Source organism: Macrobrachium rosenbergii, chromosome 1 (assembly GCF_040412425.1).
Source record: "Macrobrachium rosenbergii isolate ZJJX-2024 chromosome 1, ASM4041242v1, whole genome shotgun sequence".
NCBI classification, from domain to species: domain Eukaryota; kingdom Metazoa; phylum Arthropoda; class Malacostraca; order Decapoda; family Palaemonidae; genus Macrobrachium; species Macrobrachium rosenbergii.
The window spans coordinates 40,385,134-40,406,037 of NC_089741.1; the positions used below are offsets into that span (position 1 = coordinate 40,385,134).

Sequence of the window (20,904 nt, forward strand, 5' to 3'; positions counted from 1 at the left end):
TGCAACCGTATTGCGTCACTGAGTGACGTCATAGACAAATTCTACCAGGTATGAAAACGAGTAAAAGTATTTATTGGATAATTTATATAAAATATTAAACATTTTATATAAAAAGTAAACTAAAAATAAAAATAGGCAAAATCGACATCAATAAGAAATCAACCTTTAGATACCAACAATCAATTATTAGCCTACTTCAAAACAAACATAATACTGGCAACAACGAGAAACATTTATGACACTTATAAACAGAAAAAGTGGAATGACTTCGAATGCAATTCTTCCCTTCCATTTAAAAAGACATCAATGAAAGCTACCAGCCTTCCACAAAATGTTGGCAAAGGGTGAGGAACCTATTTTTGTTTTTGAAAAAAAAATATATATTATATTTTGAAAAAAAAAAAAATTATATATATATATATATCTCTCTGTATATATATATATATATATGGGAAAGTAATCCTTGCTTTCATTTGGTAGGCTTTTGAAAGCTCACCTGACTATCCTCTCTCTCTCTCTCTCTCTCTCTCTCCTCTCTCTCTCTCTCTCTCTCTCTCTCTCTCTCTATCTGCAATCTACAATTTGTGTGGCTCAAAGGGAACTCGTTTCAGATACAAACCGAGATATATTTGCCAGGGTACATCCATATGTGAGCTCTGAACTGGGGGAACGTTCGTGGAGATGAAGCTGTCACAAAGAGAGAGAGAGAGAGAGAGAGAGAGAGAGAGAGAGAGAGAGAGAGAGAATACTCAAAGTTAGCAGGACAGGAGTATGAGAGAAGAATACTCAAGATTGGCAAGGACTGGGAGTAGAGAGAGAGAGAGAGAGAGAGAGAGAGAGAAGAGAGAATAATAATCAAATAGGTAATAGCAAGAGAACAATGAAAGGGAGAGAGAGAATGATGATCAAATAGGCAAGAACACAAGTATGATGAAAACAGAGAGAATAATACTCAAATAAGTATGATGATGGAGAGAGAGAGAGAGAGAGAGAGAGAGAGAGAGAGAGAGAGAGAGAGAGAGAGAGAGAGAAAATAATACTTCATAATCATCAAATCAATAAGAAAACGAGTATCTATAAAAAAAAATTCTATTATACGAAAACGGTGTCACCATTTCAGGTGAAATCAGTCTGAAACAGTTATGTCAAAAAAAAAAAAGTAGAGTCCCCATTGGCGAGTTTTCCAGATACAGTTATTGCGAAAGTTTCCGTGACCAAAGTCAACGCTTAGAATATATAGTAGCAAGAGCGACTGGTCATGCAGAGACCCGGAGGACTGGAGAGATTTTATGTATGTATGTATATACAACATACACACATGTATATACATGCCTATGTATGGATAAATGTGTGTGTGTTTGTGTGACTTTCCTTATTTGTAAGTATAGGCTATTTGTTTTGCTAACGACCGTAATCTGTTCCTTAAACTCTCTCTCTCTCTCTCTCTCTCTCTCTCTCTCTCTCTCTCTCTCTATATATATATATATATATGTATATATATATATATATATATATATGCAATGATAATTTATGTGTATATATATACATATACATGTGTGTCACTATATATATATACATATATATATATATATATATATATATATATATATATATATATATAAATAGATATATACATAGAGAGAAGAGAGAGAGAGAGAGAGAGAGAGAGAGAGAGAGAGAGAAGTTTTAAAACCAGTGCTCTCGTTGCCAAGAATATACAACTCAATAACACAATAAAGTGTACCATGGCCCTAACACCGCCTAATACATTACAAGAAACAAGCAAAAAATAAATAAACAAATAAACAAAACAGTAAACAGAGAAACGAAAGAAAGAAGAATGTAAAGAAAGTGAGAAGAAATTCCCACCTCCATCCCAGACAACCCCTACAGTGCTCCTCTCAGGACAGGAGAAACATTCTTCGTTACAAAGGCAGCCATTATATCCATCCAGTTTCAGGGTCGCCTTCGCCCTTAGGCTTATAAGGAACATCTTCTCAGAGAGAGGGAGAGGAGAGGAGAGAGAGAGAGAGAGAGGAGAGAGGAGGGCATTAAGGCTGAGCTTGACTTCTTACAGAGGGAGAGAGAGAATCTATATCTCTTTACCACATCAAGCTTTACTCTTTAGAGAGAGGAGAGAAGCAACTCTTTGAGAGAGAGAGAGAGAGAGAGAGAGAGAGAGAGAGAGAGAGCGCATAAGAAATTCAAACTTAACTTTCTCAGAGAGGAAGAGTGAGCGCATTTACATGTACAGTATATATGACATTAAGCTAAAGCAATCCTCTCAGAGAGAGAGAGAGAGAGAGAGAGAGAGAGAGAGAGAGAGAGAGAGAGAGATAGACAGCGCCATACACTTGCAAGTGTAGCATTATTCTGAAAACAGTAAATAAATACTGTATTTAAGTAAATGAATATATAAATAAATAAATAAATACTTAAATATGGAGAAATTTCTCCGAATTCCCATCCACTACTTTTTGCTCCCTTCCTAAAAATACAATAGGCGATCCATCACTTTCAGGATGGGAAATTAGGAGCACCAACTCCTCCTTTCCTCCTCCTCCTCCTCCTTCATCGAGGAACAGGAGGAGGAGGTCCTCAGCAACTGCAATCCTATCCCCTTTTCCTTCACGCCCTAAGGATATTCATGAGCCAGGTCTGATCAGCAATTCATCAGGTCACCTGACCTCTCCTCGCACACCTGGTTCTCCGGTCAGTTTGGACTCGGCATGTTCTTGATCGATGGGTGGGGCGTGGGGTGAGGATGGAGGTGGAGGGGAGAAATCATGTTGGGTCCAAATTTATTGATTTATGGAGGGACTGTAAATAAATAATTACTTCGGTGTGTAGTTGGGCAATTCTTCACAAATATATTTATGAACACATTAAGAAAATCGGGTTGGTTTCGAATTCATTTTTTGATTTATGAAAGGAATGAAAAATGACAGCTACCTCGAAGTGCAATTGGCGTATACTTGGCTAATGTATGCGAATATATTGAAAAAAAATTCTGCATTCTGAATTAAGCGATTGGATTGGCATCAAAATTTGCCGAATGCTTAACACTAGGGACCTATGTGATCATTCCAGCACTGATCAAATTTATTGTCCATTTGAAAATGTTATGGAAAATTGACAGCTAAAGTTCAATTCGTTTCAATTATTCTTGACAGCTATGTAAAAATTGACAAAACATGGTTAAATTCGAAGTTACTGATCGATGGATAAAAATGTTATAGGAAATAAATTTCAGATTCGAATACTAACATACTAAGTCATTTTTTAATGACTGCCATATAAAAACATTTTAAATAATTTCTTTAAATAGCAAAAACATAGTGATGGCAGACGGGATACACAAGACACTTGTGGACAAAACCCAAAAAAAAGTTACACCAATCTCACACACCACCGTCTGAGACGAGAGAATTGATGGGTCCCGATAAGGCCCGAGAGGTAACTGAAAGCGAAGAGTAATAACACAATCCTAACCACGCAATCTTCCCCGAATACCAGACTGAAATTCGCCTGCTGAAATGACTTTTTCTCTGTCTTTAAATCCTTGAAAAGAACCGACTCTCATCAATTGCCTAGCAAGAAACATTTACCCTCATCATTCTCAAACATTATTTGGCGCTTTAAGCCCTTCTTAAAATAATGTTGCAATGAAGGAGGACCTTAGGGAGGAGCACCGCCAATCAACAGGCAATAACGTACACATAATACAAAATGGATAATAGTATAATGAGAAGAAAAAAAAATGACAGTCATTCGTACGTTTTCGAACAATATTACGACATTTACCTTCCTTTGTTCGGCTCCATTACTTCATTAATTTTCTTGAGGAGAGAGAGAGAGAGAGAGAGAGAGAGAGAGAGAGAGAGAGAGAGAGGTCTTAGACTTTCATCACTCAGAGGAAGGTTGCTTGTCTTGAGATTAGGGACTTATCTTTACCAATTTTTCCTTTATCCTCAGAGAGGTTTACCTTGTCTTAGAGAGAGGAGAGAGAGAAGAGAGAGAGAGAGAGAGAGTCATTACTTCATTAATTTTCTTGAGAGAGAGAGAGAGAGAGAGAGAGAGAGAGAGAGAGAGAGAAGAGATCTAAATTTTACTCATACTTTCCATCACTCAAGGAAGGTTTACCTTGTCTTGAGAGAGAGAGAGAGAGAGAGAGAGAGAGAGAGAGAGAGAGAGAGAGAGAGAGAGAGAAATAATAACTTTAATGAGGATAGGTTTACCTTGTGTTGAATGTATATATCTCCAGAGGAAGGTTTATGCAATAGTTCCTCACTAGGGAGGTTTCTTGGAGAGAGAGAGAGAGAGAGAGAGAGAGAGAGAGAGAGAGAGAGAGAGGTCAAGACAACTTTCATCACTCCAGAGAAGGTTTACCCTTGTCAGAGAGAGAGAGAGAGAGAGAGAGAGAGAGAGAGAGAGAGGGGAATAATAATGGTATATCTTGGAGAGAGAAGATAGACAGAATAATAGTATTCTTAAAATAGTTTTTTCTACTGGAGAAGAGAGAGAGAGAGAGAGAGAGAGAGAGAGAGAGTCTAATTTTATCATACTTTTCCAAGACAAGCAATATTTCTGAGAGAGAGAGAGAGAGAGAGAGAGAGAGAGAGGAGTGTTTCAGGTTCATCACTCCAGAGGAAGGTTTACCTTGTCTTGGAGAGAGAGAGAGAGAGAGAGAGAGAGAGAGAGAGAGAGAGAGAGAGAGAGGTCTTAGATTTGTCATGCTGTCTCAACAACATATCTTGGACAGAGAGAGAGAGAGAGAGAGAGAGAGGTCTTAATTTTATCATACTTTCATCACTCCAGAGGAAGGTTTACCTTGTCTTGGAGAGAGAGAGAGAGAGAGAGAGAGAGAGAGAGAGAGTACATTTCCATGTGGGTTTCCAAGGTTCTCAGAAAGAGAGAGAAAGAGAGGTCTTAAATTTATCATACTTTTCATCACTCAGGAGAGAGAGAGAGAGGTCTTAATTTTATCATACCCTCTGTTTACCTTGTCTTGGAAGAAGAGAGAGAGAGAGAGAGAGAGAGAGAATAATTTTAATAGTTCATCCTCCAGAGGAAGGTTTACTTTGTCTTGGAAGAGAGAGAGAGAGAGAGAGAGAGAGAGAGAGAGAGAGAGAGAAATAATAATAATGAGAGATAGATAGAATAATAATCATGCAATAGTTTCCTATTATGGAGTTTCCAAGACAAGCCACATTTCTCAGAGAGAGAGAGAGAGAGAGAGAGAGAGAGAGAGAGAGAGAGAGAGAGAGAGTTAATGAGAGTGAATTCTAATATGGAGTTTAGACAGTATTATTTCGTTGAGAGCGCTCTTGCGCTTGCAAGAGAGAGAGAGAGAGAGAGAGAGGAAGAGAGAGAGTGGTGCACCAGGTGAATCCTCCACAGCAATCTCCTCCCTCCTCCTGTTCTCCTCCTCCCCTCCTCCTCCTCCTGCATACGTTGGGAAGTGCTCTTCCAATCCTCCTCCTCCTCCTTCCGAAAGACACTTCCGGTTCTCGGAAGTAGCGCTCTATAAGCAGAAAATCGGATTTGGTTTGGTTTCGCAACTGGCGTCACAATTACTATGGTCATCGATGACGAGAATGGAGGAGACTAAATTTACCTGATAAATCAGTAGCAGTTTGTTTGTTTAGTAACTGGCGTCACAACTGCAATGGTCATCGATGACGAAAATGATAAATCAGGAACAGTTACCCCATGGAATTCTCTCCTTCGTATTCAAGAATTTTCCACGGATAAAATAAATAAATAAAAACAAAATCACGTACAAAAACATGAAAATATAAAATCAATGGGTTACAGTGAGGCCCGAAACCCAACTGAGTTATAGAGTAAGTTATCAATTCACTGCCAGAGCTCTGAATGTTTCTTATATTTCCTATAAAATCTTCCACATATCAAATGGCGATCCCACCGTTCGATTTGAAGCTAATTTACACTTTTCCTGTTGTTTCATTTTCATTCATCCGTCATACCTGGGCAATGAAAGGATGCAGTGTTGCACGTCCAACCTGGCTCCACATTGAAATAAAAAACATGTATCTAGTAGCAACGGAACTCGCTTCTTCCTTCTGTTTTCTCTGTATCGAAGGAATTAATTCCTTTCTCGATTTCTGTTTATTTTCTTATAAAGGATTTGGCTGGATAAGGCCACATGCTGTCATTCCTTTAGCCTCTCGTTTACCGAAAGACAAAATAAATCCTTTTAAATTTTCTGGACAAAGCAAGCAATACTGCCGTAATTGCAACTAAGAAATAAAACTACTTTTTCATTTCAATTCTCAATTTAAAGTTTACTAACTACAATGAAAGAAATGCAGTTTGCTTACTCAAATTATCATTTCATTTCCCTGAGTAAATTTTACAACTGGAAATATATTCAGGTAAGGCCACAGGAAAAATAAAAGTAAGAAGTACCTTAGCTGAATATATTGTCAGACGCTGTAAGTGACAAATAAGAAAATACGTATTCAGATTATCATTCCATTTACCAGCCTGCATTTAAAATTGGATATTTAAGCCTCTGACTAAATGGAACTAATACAAGCAACAAATTCCAACACATTCCAACGTCACGACAAGCTTAAACACCTGGCTGCCATTTGTCCAATTCAAATTAAACCCTGAACTTCTGTGAAACTTTTTTTTTTTTTTTTTTTGTCCCCGTGAAAAGCAAAAATGCAAATCAGAAATCAATTTCCTTTGCAGTGACCACAAAGCGAGTCTCGAGGTCCACTGGGCTACTTCATAAGGGTCACTCTGCTACCTGTGACTGCAAGAATACCGCCCTTATTGACAAGGGGGAATAAGGCAGGCATTGAGTTGGGCACTGACCCGTAAACAGGACAGCTTTAATGAAGTCACGACGCGCAGGTCAATGCGACAAGTCAGGTCAATTCGAAGCTCATCTTGACCCCTCTTTTCATGTTTGGAATTTTCTGTTTTCGGGGACATAGGACAGGGGTGAAAATGCCCTCCTAAAACTTAAGAAAATTAAATAAATAATATTTTCCCTCTTAAATATTTAGAAAATTAAATACATCATAGGGACTGAAGCCATCAGCACCAATTTGAGAGGCGTAATGCTATTTCTTTTATCAAAAAAGATAAAATTTTTATAATACTTTAACTGAAAGTTCTTCATTTATCGACCCTTAGCAATTTCCACACTCTACGTAGCCCTTATCTTTATCCTTCGGATCTGCGCTATAAAAAGGAATTATGATTCCCGTCCCATCGGCCTCTGCACAAGAAAAAAAAAAACTGAGAATCAGACATAAGATGGCTGTCGTACCATCACACCCACTTCAAAAAATCCATCTATTTTTTAAACCAACATACAATACGCATGCGCAGTACTTACTTCCAGACAAGCCTTTTGACACCAGGCGTATGACAGATGTTGTTCGCTTACCTGGAATAAAAAGTAAACAATAATAATACTTAACTGAGTGAAAAAGGATAGAAAAAAATATTAGAGGAATTCATGTGATAAGAAAAATCTCAAAATAAATTTATTTTAGAAAGGCAAAACAGTAAAACAAAGATATCAAAATCATTTACAATCATTCAATAAAAGCCAAAATTCTAATCCAACCAAACCACAGGCATGAAGTAATTAATAATTCTGGGATTTCAATGCATGACTGAGATTCTTGGAAAAATTCCAAAATAAGAGAATTTGGAATGAAAATTATATACTATAATATTCGATTGTGATAAAGGTTTAGATTATTAAATATGTATATATATATATATATATATATATATATATATATATATTTATATATAAATAATAATATATATATATATATATAAATATAATAATAATAATAATAATAATAATAATAATAATAATAATAATAATAATAACAATAACTTTAACTCATAAGTTTAAATGATTATTATTATTATTATTGTGTGTGTATGTATCTCATATATATATTATTATCTATCTATATATATATACCCACTCTATCAATATCTGGAAATTATATCTTCTATATAAATATATATATATATACAATATATATATAAATGAAATAAAAATCCTAATAATAATAATAAGTTATAATAATAATAATAATCCTAATAATAATATATCCAATAATAATAATATGTCATCATTTAACTCTCTCAACAAAGTATCAACAGACACATCTTATTATAGACAAGACCCAACAAGAAAGTACAGTTGTAATCCGCAGTTACAACATGATTATCACTTGTTAAATACACCGAGTTACGAAGTAATCATGGCCACACCTCAATGCACATTATGTTCTGGTGAGAGAGAGAGAGAGAGAGAGAGAGAGAGAGAGAGAGAGAGAGAGAGAGAGAGAGAGAGAGAGAGAGACTCATTTCGCACAGGCTACAGAGATTGGAATATACATAATTTTTTTACACTTTTCGCATAGAGAGAGAGAGAGAGAGAGAGAGAGAGAGAGAGAGAGAGAGAGAGAGAGAGAGAGAGAGACTCATTTCATACAGGCTACAGAGATCGGAATATACATATTTTTTTACATTTTTCACAGAGAGAGAAGAGAGAGAGAGAGAGAGAGAGAGACCCACTTTCGTACAAGCTACAGTGATCGGAATATCCACAATTTTCTATATCTTTTTGGTAATAGAGAGAGAGAAAATAAAAGCCAATATCTGGGAATAAAGAAACTGTCTCTAGGAATAAAGAGAGAGAGAGAGAGATTATAATGGTCAAGCGACCCGTATCTAATTGGACTGAAATTCATACCAGGGCAGGCGCTTGAAACAGCAGGGTCGGTCTCACTCTGCGACCGCCCGAATATTTTGGAGAGGGAGTTGTTCTGTGACCATTACAGTTAGTCTATATTACGGACCGTTAAATTCACCGGCATTATCGCGGTCCATGATCGCTACCGATGAAGCGAAGGAGAAAAAAAAAATACGTGGATGTATGTGAAGCAATTGGTCTTCTTCTCATTATATTAATTTTGCTGAGCTTACTTATTGATTAATTTAATTTCACTTGATTAATGTATATGCATGTATGTATGTTTTATATATATATATATATATATATATATATATTTATATACATATAATATATATACATAATAGAATATATATACACATATATATATATATACATACATATAAATATATATAATATATATATACATATCAATATATATATATTGATATATATTTATATATAATATATAATAAACATGTGTATATATATATATATATATATATATATACATATAGTTTAGATAATTTTAGAAAAAATATATAGAAAAAGGCATGACACACCCAAACGAAAAAAACAGCTATTGAACTGTTTCATTTCTCAACAGAAAGAGAGAGAGAGAGAGAGAGAGAGAGAGAGAGAGAGAGAGAGAGAGAAAGAGAGAGAGATCAAGCCAATCCAATATATGTCGAGAACTTTTTTCACTCCATCATTCACTGTTCATTTCAATTTTGTTTCACAACCCGAGAATTCCTTCACAGCTCACCTCCTCTCCTGCTACAGGAATGCCCACCGAGATATTTTGAAATGACGAATAATATGCGTATTTATATTTGAAGCGGCGGTGAATGGCCTGCAATCTGACAATGTAAATGAACTCATTTACCAACTCCATTTCAACGGACTAGAACTCTCTTGAGCTGGGCGTGATACTCCTTTTTGGAGGTCTCTGTTGTGACTGACTCCTTCCTGACCGACCCAGCTGTGTAGGAGGTTTGTAATGTCTGGGGGCGCTTAGTGCCAACGGCTTCTGGTACACATCTGGTGGTAACCCGTCTAATTACTGACCGGACCCAACGTCGCCTTTTTATCACCTTCGTGCTCAACAGACTAGAACTCTCTTGAGCTAGGCGTGGCACTAATTTCCAGGTCTCAGTGTGACTCACTGCCTTCCTTAGATATGTAAGAAGTCTGAGCAATATCCAGTGGGTATTCTGTACCAACGGCTTCTGGTATTTATTTGGTGGTAACCCGTCTCATCAGTGACCAGGCCCAACGTCGATTAACCTCTCTGAATACACTGATTTGAAATTCAAGCTTCCAAGGAATAAGGTGTTTATTGAAAGAAGTAAAAGAAGGTAATGGAAATACAAAGAAAAAATCACTTATTAAAAAGAAAAAATAAATTTACAATTAATAAATAATCAGATAAAAATATAAGTAAATTATTAAAATAAGAAAGGAGAATCGTATTAGGGCGGTAATGCATTGCATCTTCGCTTGAACTTGAATGATGAACATTTTCTTTAAAGAATGGGAACGCATAAAAACTAAATAAAAGGAATGCTTGACCATTATAAGCTCTAAATTCAAGGAATCGAATGTAGCAATGTCCATTTGTTAAGATTAGTCTGTTCTCAATTAGGACAGCATGGGGTCTTGGTTCAAACCCTATAGTAGCCCTTAGGATGAACTAAGAAGTCCAAAAGTCCAGGAATGCTGCAAGGAAGCCTTAAGATGAACTGAGAAGTCCAGGAATGCCGTATGGGAGTCCTCAAAGTAAACTGAAAAGTCCAGAAGTCCAGCACTGCTCTATGGAAGCCCTTAAGGTGAACTGAAAAGTCCAGAAGTCCAGTACTGCTCTATGGAAGCCCTCAATGTGAACTGAGAAGTCCAGAAGTCCAGCACTTCTCTATGGAAGCATTTAAGGTGAACTGAAAAGTCTAGAAGTCCAGCACTGCTCTATGGAAGCCCTTAAGGTGAACTGAAAAGTCCAGAAGTCCAGGAATGCCGTATGGAAGCCCTCAAGGTAAGCTAAGGAAGTCAGAAGTCAACACTGCTCTGGAAGCCTTAAGGTGAACTGAAAAGTCAGAAGTCCAGGGCCGTATGGAAGCCTAGAGGTGAACTGAAGTCCAAGTCAACCTACTCTATGGAAGCCCTAAAGGTGAACTGAAGTCCAAAAGTCCAGGAATGCCGTATGGAAGCCCTCAAGGTGAACTAAGAATTTCCAAAGTCCAGCCCTGCTGTATGGAAGGCAATTATCACGAAGGACAAACCTAGGAAGTCCCATTATCTGAAGCTCTCCTCTGGAACCGATGACTCCCCAGTACATAACTCTCAGTGTTACCTGTTAAGAGTCGCCTCTACAATTATGCCACTTAATTACAAGCCCTTGATTATATAATGCCATATCACCCTCCACCAGGTAGCTGACGCCCTCTGGGCATTACTGCAGCAGTGTTATGTAGGTAACCAAGCATGCCCACCCTGTAATTATAGAGTATTACCTGAGACTCCCACAAAGGATCAAGTGATACACTTTCCAAGAACAGTGATGATGGAGGCAGGGAAGCAGAGGTATTCTTTAATGTCATATGCATTTATGTCTGAAAGGAGTAGCCAGAAGTTACTTGAGCAATAAAGATTAATTAACTAATGTATATATACATATATATATATATATATACACACGCATTTTGTATGAATGTATGCATATATGACATTGGTGAATACGTAATTACAAAAACAAATCTTTTCGAAATCAAATTGCTAAATAAAACCCTAACATCAAGTCAGCAAGTATATACATACACACACACACACTATATACATAAATATATATATATATATATATATATATATATACATATACATATCTATATATATATATATATATACACATACATATACACATATGTGTATATATATACACATACACACACACACACACACACACACATATATATATATATATATATATATATATATATATATATATATATATATATATATATATATATATATATATATATGCTGACTGATAGGATTTTTCTAGCAACACGGAATCGGAAAAATTTGTTTTTGTAATTACGTGTTCAACAAATGTCACGTCGGCGAAAATATTTTACCAGTTTCATGTTACCGAATATATTCTGCAAATTTATAATAATTGAGAAATAATAATATCTAAGAAAATATCAACGGTGAACCACTTTCATCTAAATATTAATCTTGACGACGCAAAATTAATTAGGCTTCACTGATGGAAAATCTACGCTGTTGAAAGAACTGCCATGACCCATGACGTATCAGGGGGGTCCTCCCCTCCCCTCCCGTCTCCCTCCCCCACCCCCTTTCCACATAACGAAGAATCCAAGCTGCGATTTGGATGACATTACAGACAGGCCACCCACGCCAATCCCCCCGCCGTAAAGAGAATTAATTAACACCTGGACGTCAGCTAATTCAAGGCTGACGACGATCTCTTGTCATTTTACAAGCACCTGTGAATAGAATTCTCAGTGGGGGAATCTTTGTCATTTACAGTTTCTCGCCATTTTTTTTCTTTCATTCAGTTTTTTTAATTTCATTTACATATTTTTTTTTTACTCTACAGAGAACAATTCCCTTATTACCCCAACGCTGGCGAACAACCGCCGAGTAATTAGAGCGAATTCTATACGCTCCATTCCCGCGTGCCCGCGCAACAATACGCATTCTTTCCTGTGTACAAGAGAGAGAGAGAGAGAGAGAGAGAGAGAGAGAGAGAGAGAGAGAGAGAGAGAGTTTTTTTTTTTGGGAAGAGTATTTTGTCGTTATGGGGACTGCATAATGCAATCTGCCGACGGTCCTCAAAAACTTGGAGAGAGAGAGAGAGAGAGAGAGAGAGAGAGAGAGAGAGAGAGAGAGAGAGAGAGAGAGAGATTATTTTAGAAATAAAAACGTTGAGAGAGAGAGAGAGAGAGAGAGAGAGAGATAAGACGTTGATGGTACCTCTGTAACTGCAAGAAGAAGAAGAAAAGAGAGAGAGAGAGAGAGAGAGAGAGAGAGAGAGAGAGAGAGAGAGTTTTTTGGGAAGAGTATATTCTCATTTTGAGGACTGCATAATGCAATATGCCGACGGTCCTCAAAAAGTTGGAGAGAGAGAGAGAGAGAGAGAGAGAGAGAGAGAGAGAGAGAGAGAGAGAGAGAGAGAGAGAGAGAGAGAGATTCTGAATTTCGTCGGGCGAGTGGAAATCTCGGCAAAGAACTTCCTCACCTTTGGCAAACGTTCTCAAAGAGGAATTAAAGGGAATTAAGGATTCATATTTATTTATCGACTGGAATTTGTCCAAACAGCGACATGAACAGTGCAGTATGTTACGAGTGACATGAATAAATACTAATTACTTCCAGAGCAATTTAACAAAACTTTTTTATGACGAATTTTGACTAATTATAATGGCACCTCTATCAACACATTATGCAGCGTGGTAATTAAGATTCGGGAAGCCACAACTGTCCACAAAAAACTTTAAACTATCGTCAGTAAAAAAAAAAAATATTGACACAAATATGACAAACTACATCAGGAAATGCCTTAGGGCTCACGCAGGTGCAATAATCACTACCGGCTCTCTCTCTCTCTCTCTCTCTCTCTCTCTCTCTCTCTCTCTCTCTCTCTCTCTCCATTTTGCCTTCCCTTTTCCGAACACACCTCTCTCTCTCTCTCTCTCTCTCCTTTTTGTCTTCTCTTTTCCGAACTATCTCTCTCTCTCATTTTTACTTTCCATTTTCCGAACTCTCTCTCTCTCTCTCTCTCTCTCTCTCTCTCTCTCTCTCTCTCTCTCTCTCTCTCTCTCTCTCTCTCTCTCCTCTTTTTCCCTTCCATTCTCCGTCGACCTCACCTGCCACTTAATTCCTAAATTAATAATTACTCCCTCACTGTTTCTTTCCCTTCTCCTTATATTCTTTTGCGCGATTCTCGGCGGTTCAAAAACAGCAATTAAGGGGAGAGAGAGAGAGAGAGAGAGAGAGAGAGAGAGAGAGAGAGAGAGAGAGAGAGAGAGAGAGAGAGAAGCGCCCGAAGACATCGTTATGGTCTCCGTAACGAGATGCATTATCGCAACCCCACCACCCCTCCTCTCCCCTCCCACTCCATGAAAAAAAATTTGGGGGGACAGGATATGATACGATGATACAAGAGGCGGAAGACTTACTCCTCTTCCTCGTTATATTTTATATATTTCTTCAACGATAACAAAAAAAAAAAAAAAAAAATAAAAAAAAAAAAAATCGTTCAGTAATGGGTATAACATATTAAGAAAAATTTGTCAAGATGACATATGCCGTTTAGTAACGGGTATATTATGAAGAATTCTTTAAAAAAAATACCAAGATAATTCAATTTTCTATTTCATCAAAGTTAATCAAAATAATTAAATGTTTATTAGGAGGTATATTGTGAAAAATTGATGAAAAGGCTAATATAATTATTTTTGTGTTTATTGAGTTAATAAAAATACTTACTTGTTCAGTAATGCGTATATTATGAAATATGATTGTGTGTGTGTGTATATATATATATATATATATATATATATATATATATATATATATATATATATATATATATATATATATATATATATATATATATATAGCGCCTACAAATATGAAAGTCTTACAATATAGGAGCCATAAAAGCCTAAAAAAATAATACAATGGAACTTAAGGCTTTCTTATTCCAAAAAAATTTATTCCAGCCTTAAGACGAATAAACCCACGTACAAAAAAAAGGAAGGGAGGGTGGGAGATTCAAGTGGATACAAGTCTTAAAAGGCACAAAAGTCATAAAAAGCTAAAAATAAATAAATAAAATAAAATGGATGACTTTAAGTCTTCTTTAGTCAAATACAATTTATTCCAGCCTTAAGACGAATAAATGAACAAAAAAAAAAAAGGAAGGGGGTGGGAGATCGAAAGGATAAAAGTCTTAAAAGGCACAAAAGTCATAAAAAGCTAAAAAAATAAATACAATAAAATGGATAAAATTTATTCCAGCCTTAAGAAGAATTTAGTACAAATACAATTTATTCCAGCCTCAAAAGGATAAGAAGAATAAAACAAAAATGAAATGAATGACTTCAAATCTTTCTTATTCCCATACAATTTATTCCATCCTTGGGGACAGGACCCTCGAAAGGATAAAAGTCTTAAAAGGCACAGAAGTCATAAAAAGCCTAAAAAAATAAAATGAATGACTTCAAATCTTTCTTATTCCCATACAATTTATTCCATCCTTGCAACGAATAACAAACGTACAAAAAATAAAAGCCTAGTGGGGGGGACAGGCCCTCAAAAGGATAAAAGTCTTAAAAGGCACAAAAGTCATAAAAAGCCTAAAAAAACAAATAAAATGTGGGTTACAATACCACGAAACTAGAACAACCGGATCATTTGCGGTCGCCTGAACTTTTCAAAATAATAGTAATGGGAAGAACATTCGAAGGCAGAACGGAGGGGGACGACTTATTTTCGGCGTTGCACAATGGTGTATGAATATATAATAGAATAAGAAAGATAGGAAATGAAGTGGGGGAAATGATGGGTTGGTTAAAGAGGAGGCTATTCCTGAAGGCTTGCGAATTCGATAGTCGAGATGTTAATGTCTTTGAAATAGTCGAGAGAGTAATGACTTTGAAATAGTCGATTAGTAATGTCTAAGTAATGTCTTTAAAATAGTCGAGTAAGTAATGTCGAAGTAGTGTCTTTAAGAGTCGAGTTAGTAAGGTCTTTAAAATAGACGAGTTAGTAATGTCTAAGTAATGTCTTTAAAATTGTCGAGTAAGTAATGTCTTTAAAATAAACGTGCTAGTAATATCTAATTAATGTCTTTAAAATAGTCGAGTTAGTTATGTCTACGTATTGCCTTTAAAATAGACCAGTTAGTAATGTCTACGTAATGTTTTTAAAATAATCGAGTTAGTAATGTCTAAGTAATGTGTTTAAAATAGACGAGTTAGTAATGTCTCAGCAACGTTTTTAAAATAGCCGACGAGACAGTAATGCCTTTAAAATTGTCGAGATTGGTATGTCTTGGAAATAGTCGAGATGGTCATGTTTTTAAAATAGTCGACGAGACAGTAATGTCTGGCGCAATCGAGATTTCTGTACAGCCGCTACAGCATATAATCAAGGCCACCGAAAACAGATCTATATTTCGGTGGTCTCGGTAAAATGCTGTATGAGCAGTGGCCCACGAAACTATAACCACGGCCCGGTGGTGGCCTATCCTATATCGTTGCCAGAAGTGCGATCAAGGCTAAATTTAACCTTAAATACAATAAAAACTACTGAGGCTAGAGGGCTGCAATTTCGTATGTTTGATGATTGGAGGGTGGATGATCAACATGCCAATTTGCAGCCCTCTAGCCTCTGTAGTTTTTAAGATCTGAGGGCAGACAGAAAATAGGACAGACACAATTCTAGCGTAAATATTAAAATGAGAGTTAAATACAAGAAGTTAAATACAATAGCTGATAAAGTAAAAACAAGTGAAATGGAAAAGTCTTCAGTGAAGAAGAAGGAGTCTTCAGTGAGGATTTTGGAGCCAGTGCGAAGGCAGTGTCATTTTCTAAAACTAGACCATAACAAAAAGAATTTGACTCGGAAATGAACGTTCTCGAGACTCTATTTACGTTACGCGTTAAGGCTGATTCACATTAACCCATCACGTCACCGACACATCACGTCACGTCACCGTCCCTTCAGCCAAGCCATTACAATCCCGTTCAGTTAGGTCCTCGAAAGTTCAAGCGAAGATGCGATGCATTACTACCCTAAAACGATTCACCTTCCAATTTAATAATTTAATTATATTTTCATCTTTTTATCTATTAATTTATCACTTTACCGTCTTTCAAAGCAATTCACCTTGTATTCTGATAATTTATTGTTTTCTTTTATTTGTCTATCAATTTCTACATACACCTTTTTCCTTTCCTAATAACTGACATTTATTTTCTGTATTTCCAATTATCTTCTGTAGCTTCTTCAAATGAATAGGGTATATCTTCCGAATAATAATAATAATAATAATAATAATAATAATAATAATAATAATAATAATAATAATAATAATAATAATAATAATAATAATGACCCAAGATTACATACAAATATGTAAAATCCACTCATAAGAAAGGAAGTTACATAAAGGTCTGTACCTAAATACAAGATTTGCAAGGTTACTTAACATAAGCATAAGCCAGTTGTGAAAAATGACAAATTTACAAATTCATTTGCAACACAAATCAAGGCTACGTTGTATTACAAAATTACGAATTTACTCAAACTGAACACAACTTTAAACCTGAACATTCATTTGCATCGGAAATAGAAGGCGCCACGAATTCTGAATTCATAAGCTTCTAGATGAACAAAAACACAACTCAACTGCTGCGATATTAAAAAAATTATATATAATCTTTTTTGTGATAGAAATGGGAGCGCATGACTCTCTGAATTTATATAAAAAACGATTTAACTTTTTTGTAAGTAAGGATTATTGAAGTTGCATCATCAGTAAAGTGAACATTATTACTGACAATATAACTTTTAAGTGGCAAGCAATTCGTATAAATAAATAAGGAAATAAAGGTATGCATATTCCATCATATATCTGACAGGAACAAAGTATGAAGTCTGGATTCTGCCGTGGGATGCAACAATAAGAACGGAAGTACGTGAGATACTTAAAATATACAAACACATATGTATACATACATATATATATATATTATATATATATATATTATATATACTGTATATATATATATATGATATATATATATATATAATAAATATATATATATATATATATATATATATATATATATATATATATATAAATATATATATATATATATACATACATATATATATATATATATACATATACATATATATATATATATATATATATATATATATTTACATATATATATTATACTATATATATGAATGTATATATATACATATATATATATATGTATATATGTATGTATATATATATATTACTCAAGAGATACCAAGGACTTAAGCATACCACTCCTGCAGGCATTCCTGCAACAACACCGAACACAGCAAAGGCAACTTACACAGTCCCTCTGAAGACAGGGTGGAAGAATTAAAATAAAATAAAATAAAAAAATAAAAAAAAAATAAACGTCCCAGATGACCGAGTATCGCCCCCGGCCAAGTCCGAGACGGGTTCATGCAGCCTCGGGGGCTTTCCACCTCCTCCAACAACTTTTTTTTTTTTTTTTTTTGTTTTTTTGGGGTGGGTGGGCCATTAATACCCTCTTTATGACCTCGCGAGTCTGGGTAACTTGTTGTGCAACCGAATTTGCAAAAGACGTTTTAAATAACGGAGAAATGTGTATGCATGTGTGTATGAATGTATGTGCGTATGTATGCATATGTATATATATATGCATATATATATATACATACGTATATAATATATACACGTATATATATATATATATTTATTTACAAATTTATTTACTTATTAGCATATAATACATATGTATATATACATAAACATACATAAATATTTATATATAAATATACATAATGTATAAATATATATGTATATACATAAACATACATAATGTACATATTTATATATAAATATACATACATGCATAAATATATATGTATATACATACATAAACATACATACATACTTATATATAAATATAAATATACATGCATAAATACATATAATATACTTATAATATTAAAATATAAATCTATCCTATTTTTTTAGGAAACTCTAATGGTGAGTCATGACTACAATCACAATTAGGCAATTCATCAATCAGCGCTCACCATCAACCCGCGCCCTCCCCCAACCCCAAACCCCCCCCTCCCCCTTGTTTTATTGCAGCTGACGTTTTTGCAACAATGAATTTAACAGTTCTCTGTCATACGTTGCGTAGGTAGCCATTACTTGCCTTTGTAATTAACATATCTCGAAATAATTGATATAAAAAGAGAAGTGAAAAATGCCGCTAATGACACTATCATTTAAAAAGATATGAGAGAGAGAGAGAGAGAGAGAGAGAGAGAGAGAGAGAGAGAGAGAGAGAGAGATATTGTTGATGATACTTTTGTAAGTACATTATCTTAAAATATAAGAAGAAGAAGAAGACGAAGAAGAAGAAGGAGAGAGAAGAGAGAGAGAGAGAAGAAGAGAGAGAGAGAGAGAGAGAGAGAGAGAGAGAGATATATTGTTGATTATACCTTTGTAACTGCATTATCTTCAAATATAAGAAGAAGAAGAAGAAGAAGAAAAAGAAGAAGAAGAAGAGAGAGAGAGAGAGAGAGAGAGAGAGAGAGAGAGAGATTGTTGATGATACCTTTGTAAGTACATTATCTTAAAATATAAGAAGAAGAAGAAGAAGAAGAAGAAGAAGAAGAAGAAGAGAGAGAGAGAGAGAGAGAGAGAGAGAGAGAGAGAGAGAGAGAGAGAGAGCAAACCACTCAACTCACCTGTTGTTCTGATGGTCAGCGTGATCGAGATTTGTGACAGGGCCGGTAGCTACGTCGACACCCATGGACCCAATGTCGAGGTGGGCATAATGACGCCGATTACGTACTGAGGACGACCGGGTTAGGTTGCAAACCTGGTCCAATTCACTGTAGAGGGAGTCTGCAATGACACAGAAATTTGGAGAATATCATTAGTGATAATAATTAGGAATATATGAGAAATAGAGAATATTACCCTATGGAATATATGAGATATGGGTTTTAATCAGGAACGAACCTGGAAGACATGGAATGGAGAATATTACCCAGGAAGAAATCTTTACTATATGAGAAATGGAGAATATTACGCATGATTGAATCTGGTTAATCATGAGAATATATGAGAAATAGAGAATGTTACCCTACGGAATACATGAGATATGGGTTTTAATCAGGAAGGAATCTGGAAGACGGAACGGAGAATATTACCCAAGAAGAACGGAGAATGGAGAATTATGCAAAATATTACTCATGATTGAAGAAATCTGAAAAGGAACCAGAATAGGAAGAAAAATGAGAAATGGAGAATATCTAAATGTAAAATATTACCCATGATTGAATCTGGCATGCACGATAAATGTTGAATATTACTCTTGAGGACATGGAATACATGAGAAATGGGACATATTGACCAGAATGGAATCTGGAAGACAAGGAATGCAGAATATTACTCAGGAATGAGTCTGGAATATATCAGACATAGAGGGTATTACTCATGGGGAATATGGAATGTAAATGGAAATATTACTCATGTGGGAGTTTTGAATATCTAAGGATATATGACAAATAGAGAATATTACTCGTGAGAGAATCTGGTATGTGTGAGAAATAAAAGTATTACTCAGTATTACTCATGAGCAAATCTGGTATGTCTGAGAAATTAAAAATATAAATCTTGAAGGATTATGAGAAATGAAAAGTATTACTCTTGAATGAATCTGGAATACATAAGGAATGGAGAATATTACTCTTGGGGTAACTGGCATAGGTCAAAAATGGAAAATCATACACATGCACGAATCAGGAACGGAAAAAAAATGGAAAGAGAATAGTCTAGAGGGAATCTGGAATGCAAAAATTGGAAATTAATATTGGAACACAACAAAAATAGGAAATAAAACTGCAAACGAAGTCTGGCACATAAAAAGAATTGGAAAGTATTCTCTAATTGAAATATGAATACAAAAAAGATAAATGAATGCTCTGTTATAAATATAAATAAAAAATAATCTAAAATACAACCACACGAGAGAATATCAAATAATTCTGCTTTCCATTCCAGTCACTGTTTCTCTCCTGTTGTCAAATCTTGCAGTTTACTTCATGTTTCTGTTCTTTTTTTCTATAATCTTTTATTATTAAAGAAGCGTGTTTATCGTTTCCTTGTTTTATTACAACGGGCTAAATAAAGATAGCCAACCAGTCCTTTTTGTTTTACTTTAAAACGAAATTCTTACTGAAGTGTCCAGAAAAATAAATGAATAAATGTTTAAATAAAAAAGATAAACAAGGAACATTATGTAACCTATTTATTAAATAAGGAAAGAGATCCCTTAGTAATAAAGAAAGCAATCACAACTTCA

The 20,904-nt window shown here is 35.3% G+C and overlaps 1 protein-coding gene across 2 annotated transcripts in view; it reads right to left on the reverse strand.

Annotated features, from left to right (window-relative positions):
• Nucleotides 1-20,904, reverse strand: part of LOC136856054 (uncharacterized) — a 479,906-nt gene that overhangs the window by 257,787 nt on the left and 201,215 nt on the right. For both annotated transcript variants that reach the window (XM_067133743.1, XM_067133665.1), the window contains exon 3: nucleotides 19,283-19,442. In XM_067133743.1, coding sequence (XP_066989844.1) covers nucleotides 19,283-19,442 — 160 coding nt within the window. The remainder of the gene's footprint in view (nucleotides 1-19,282; nucleotides 19,443-20,904) is intronic.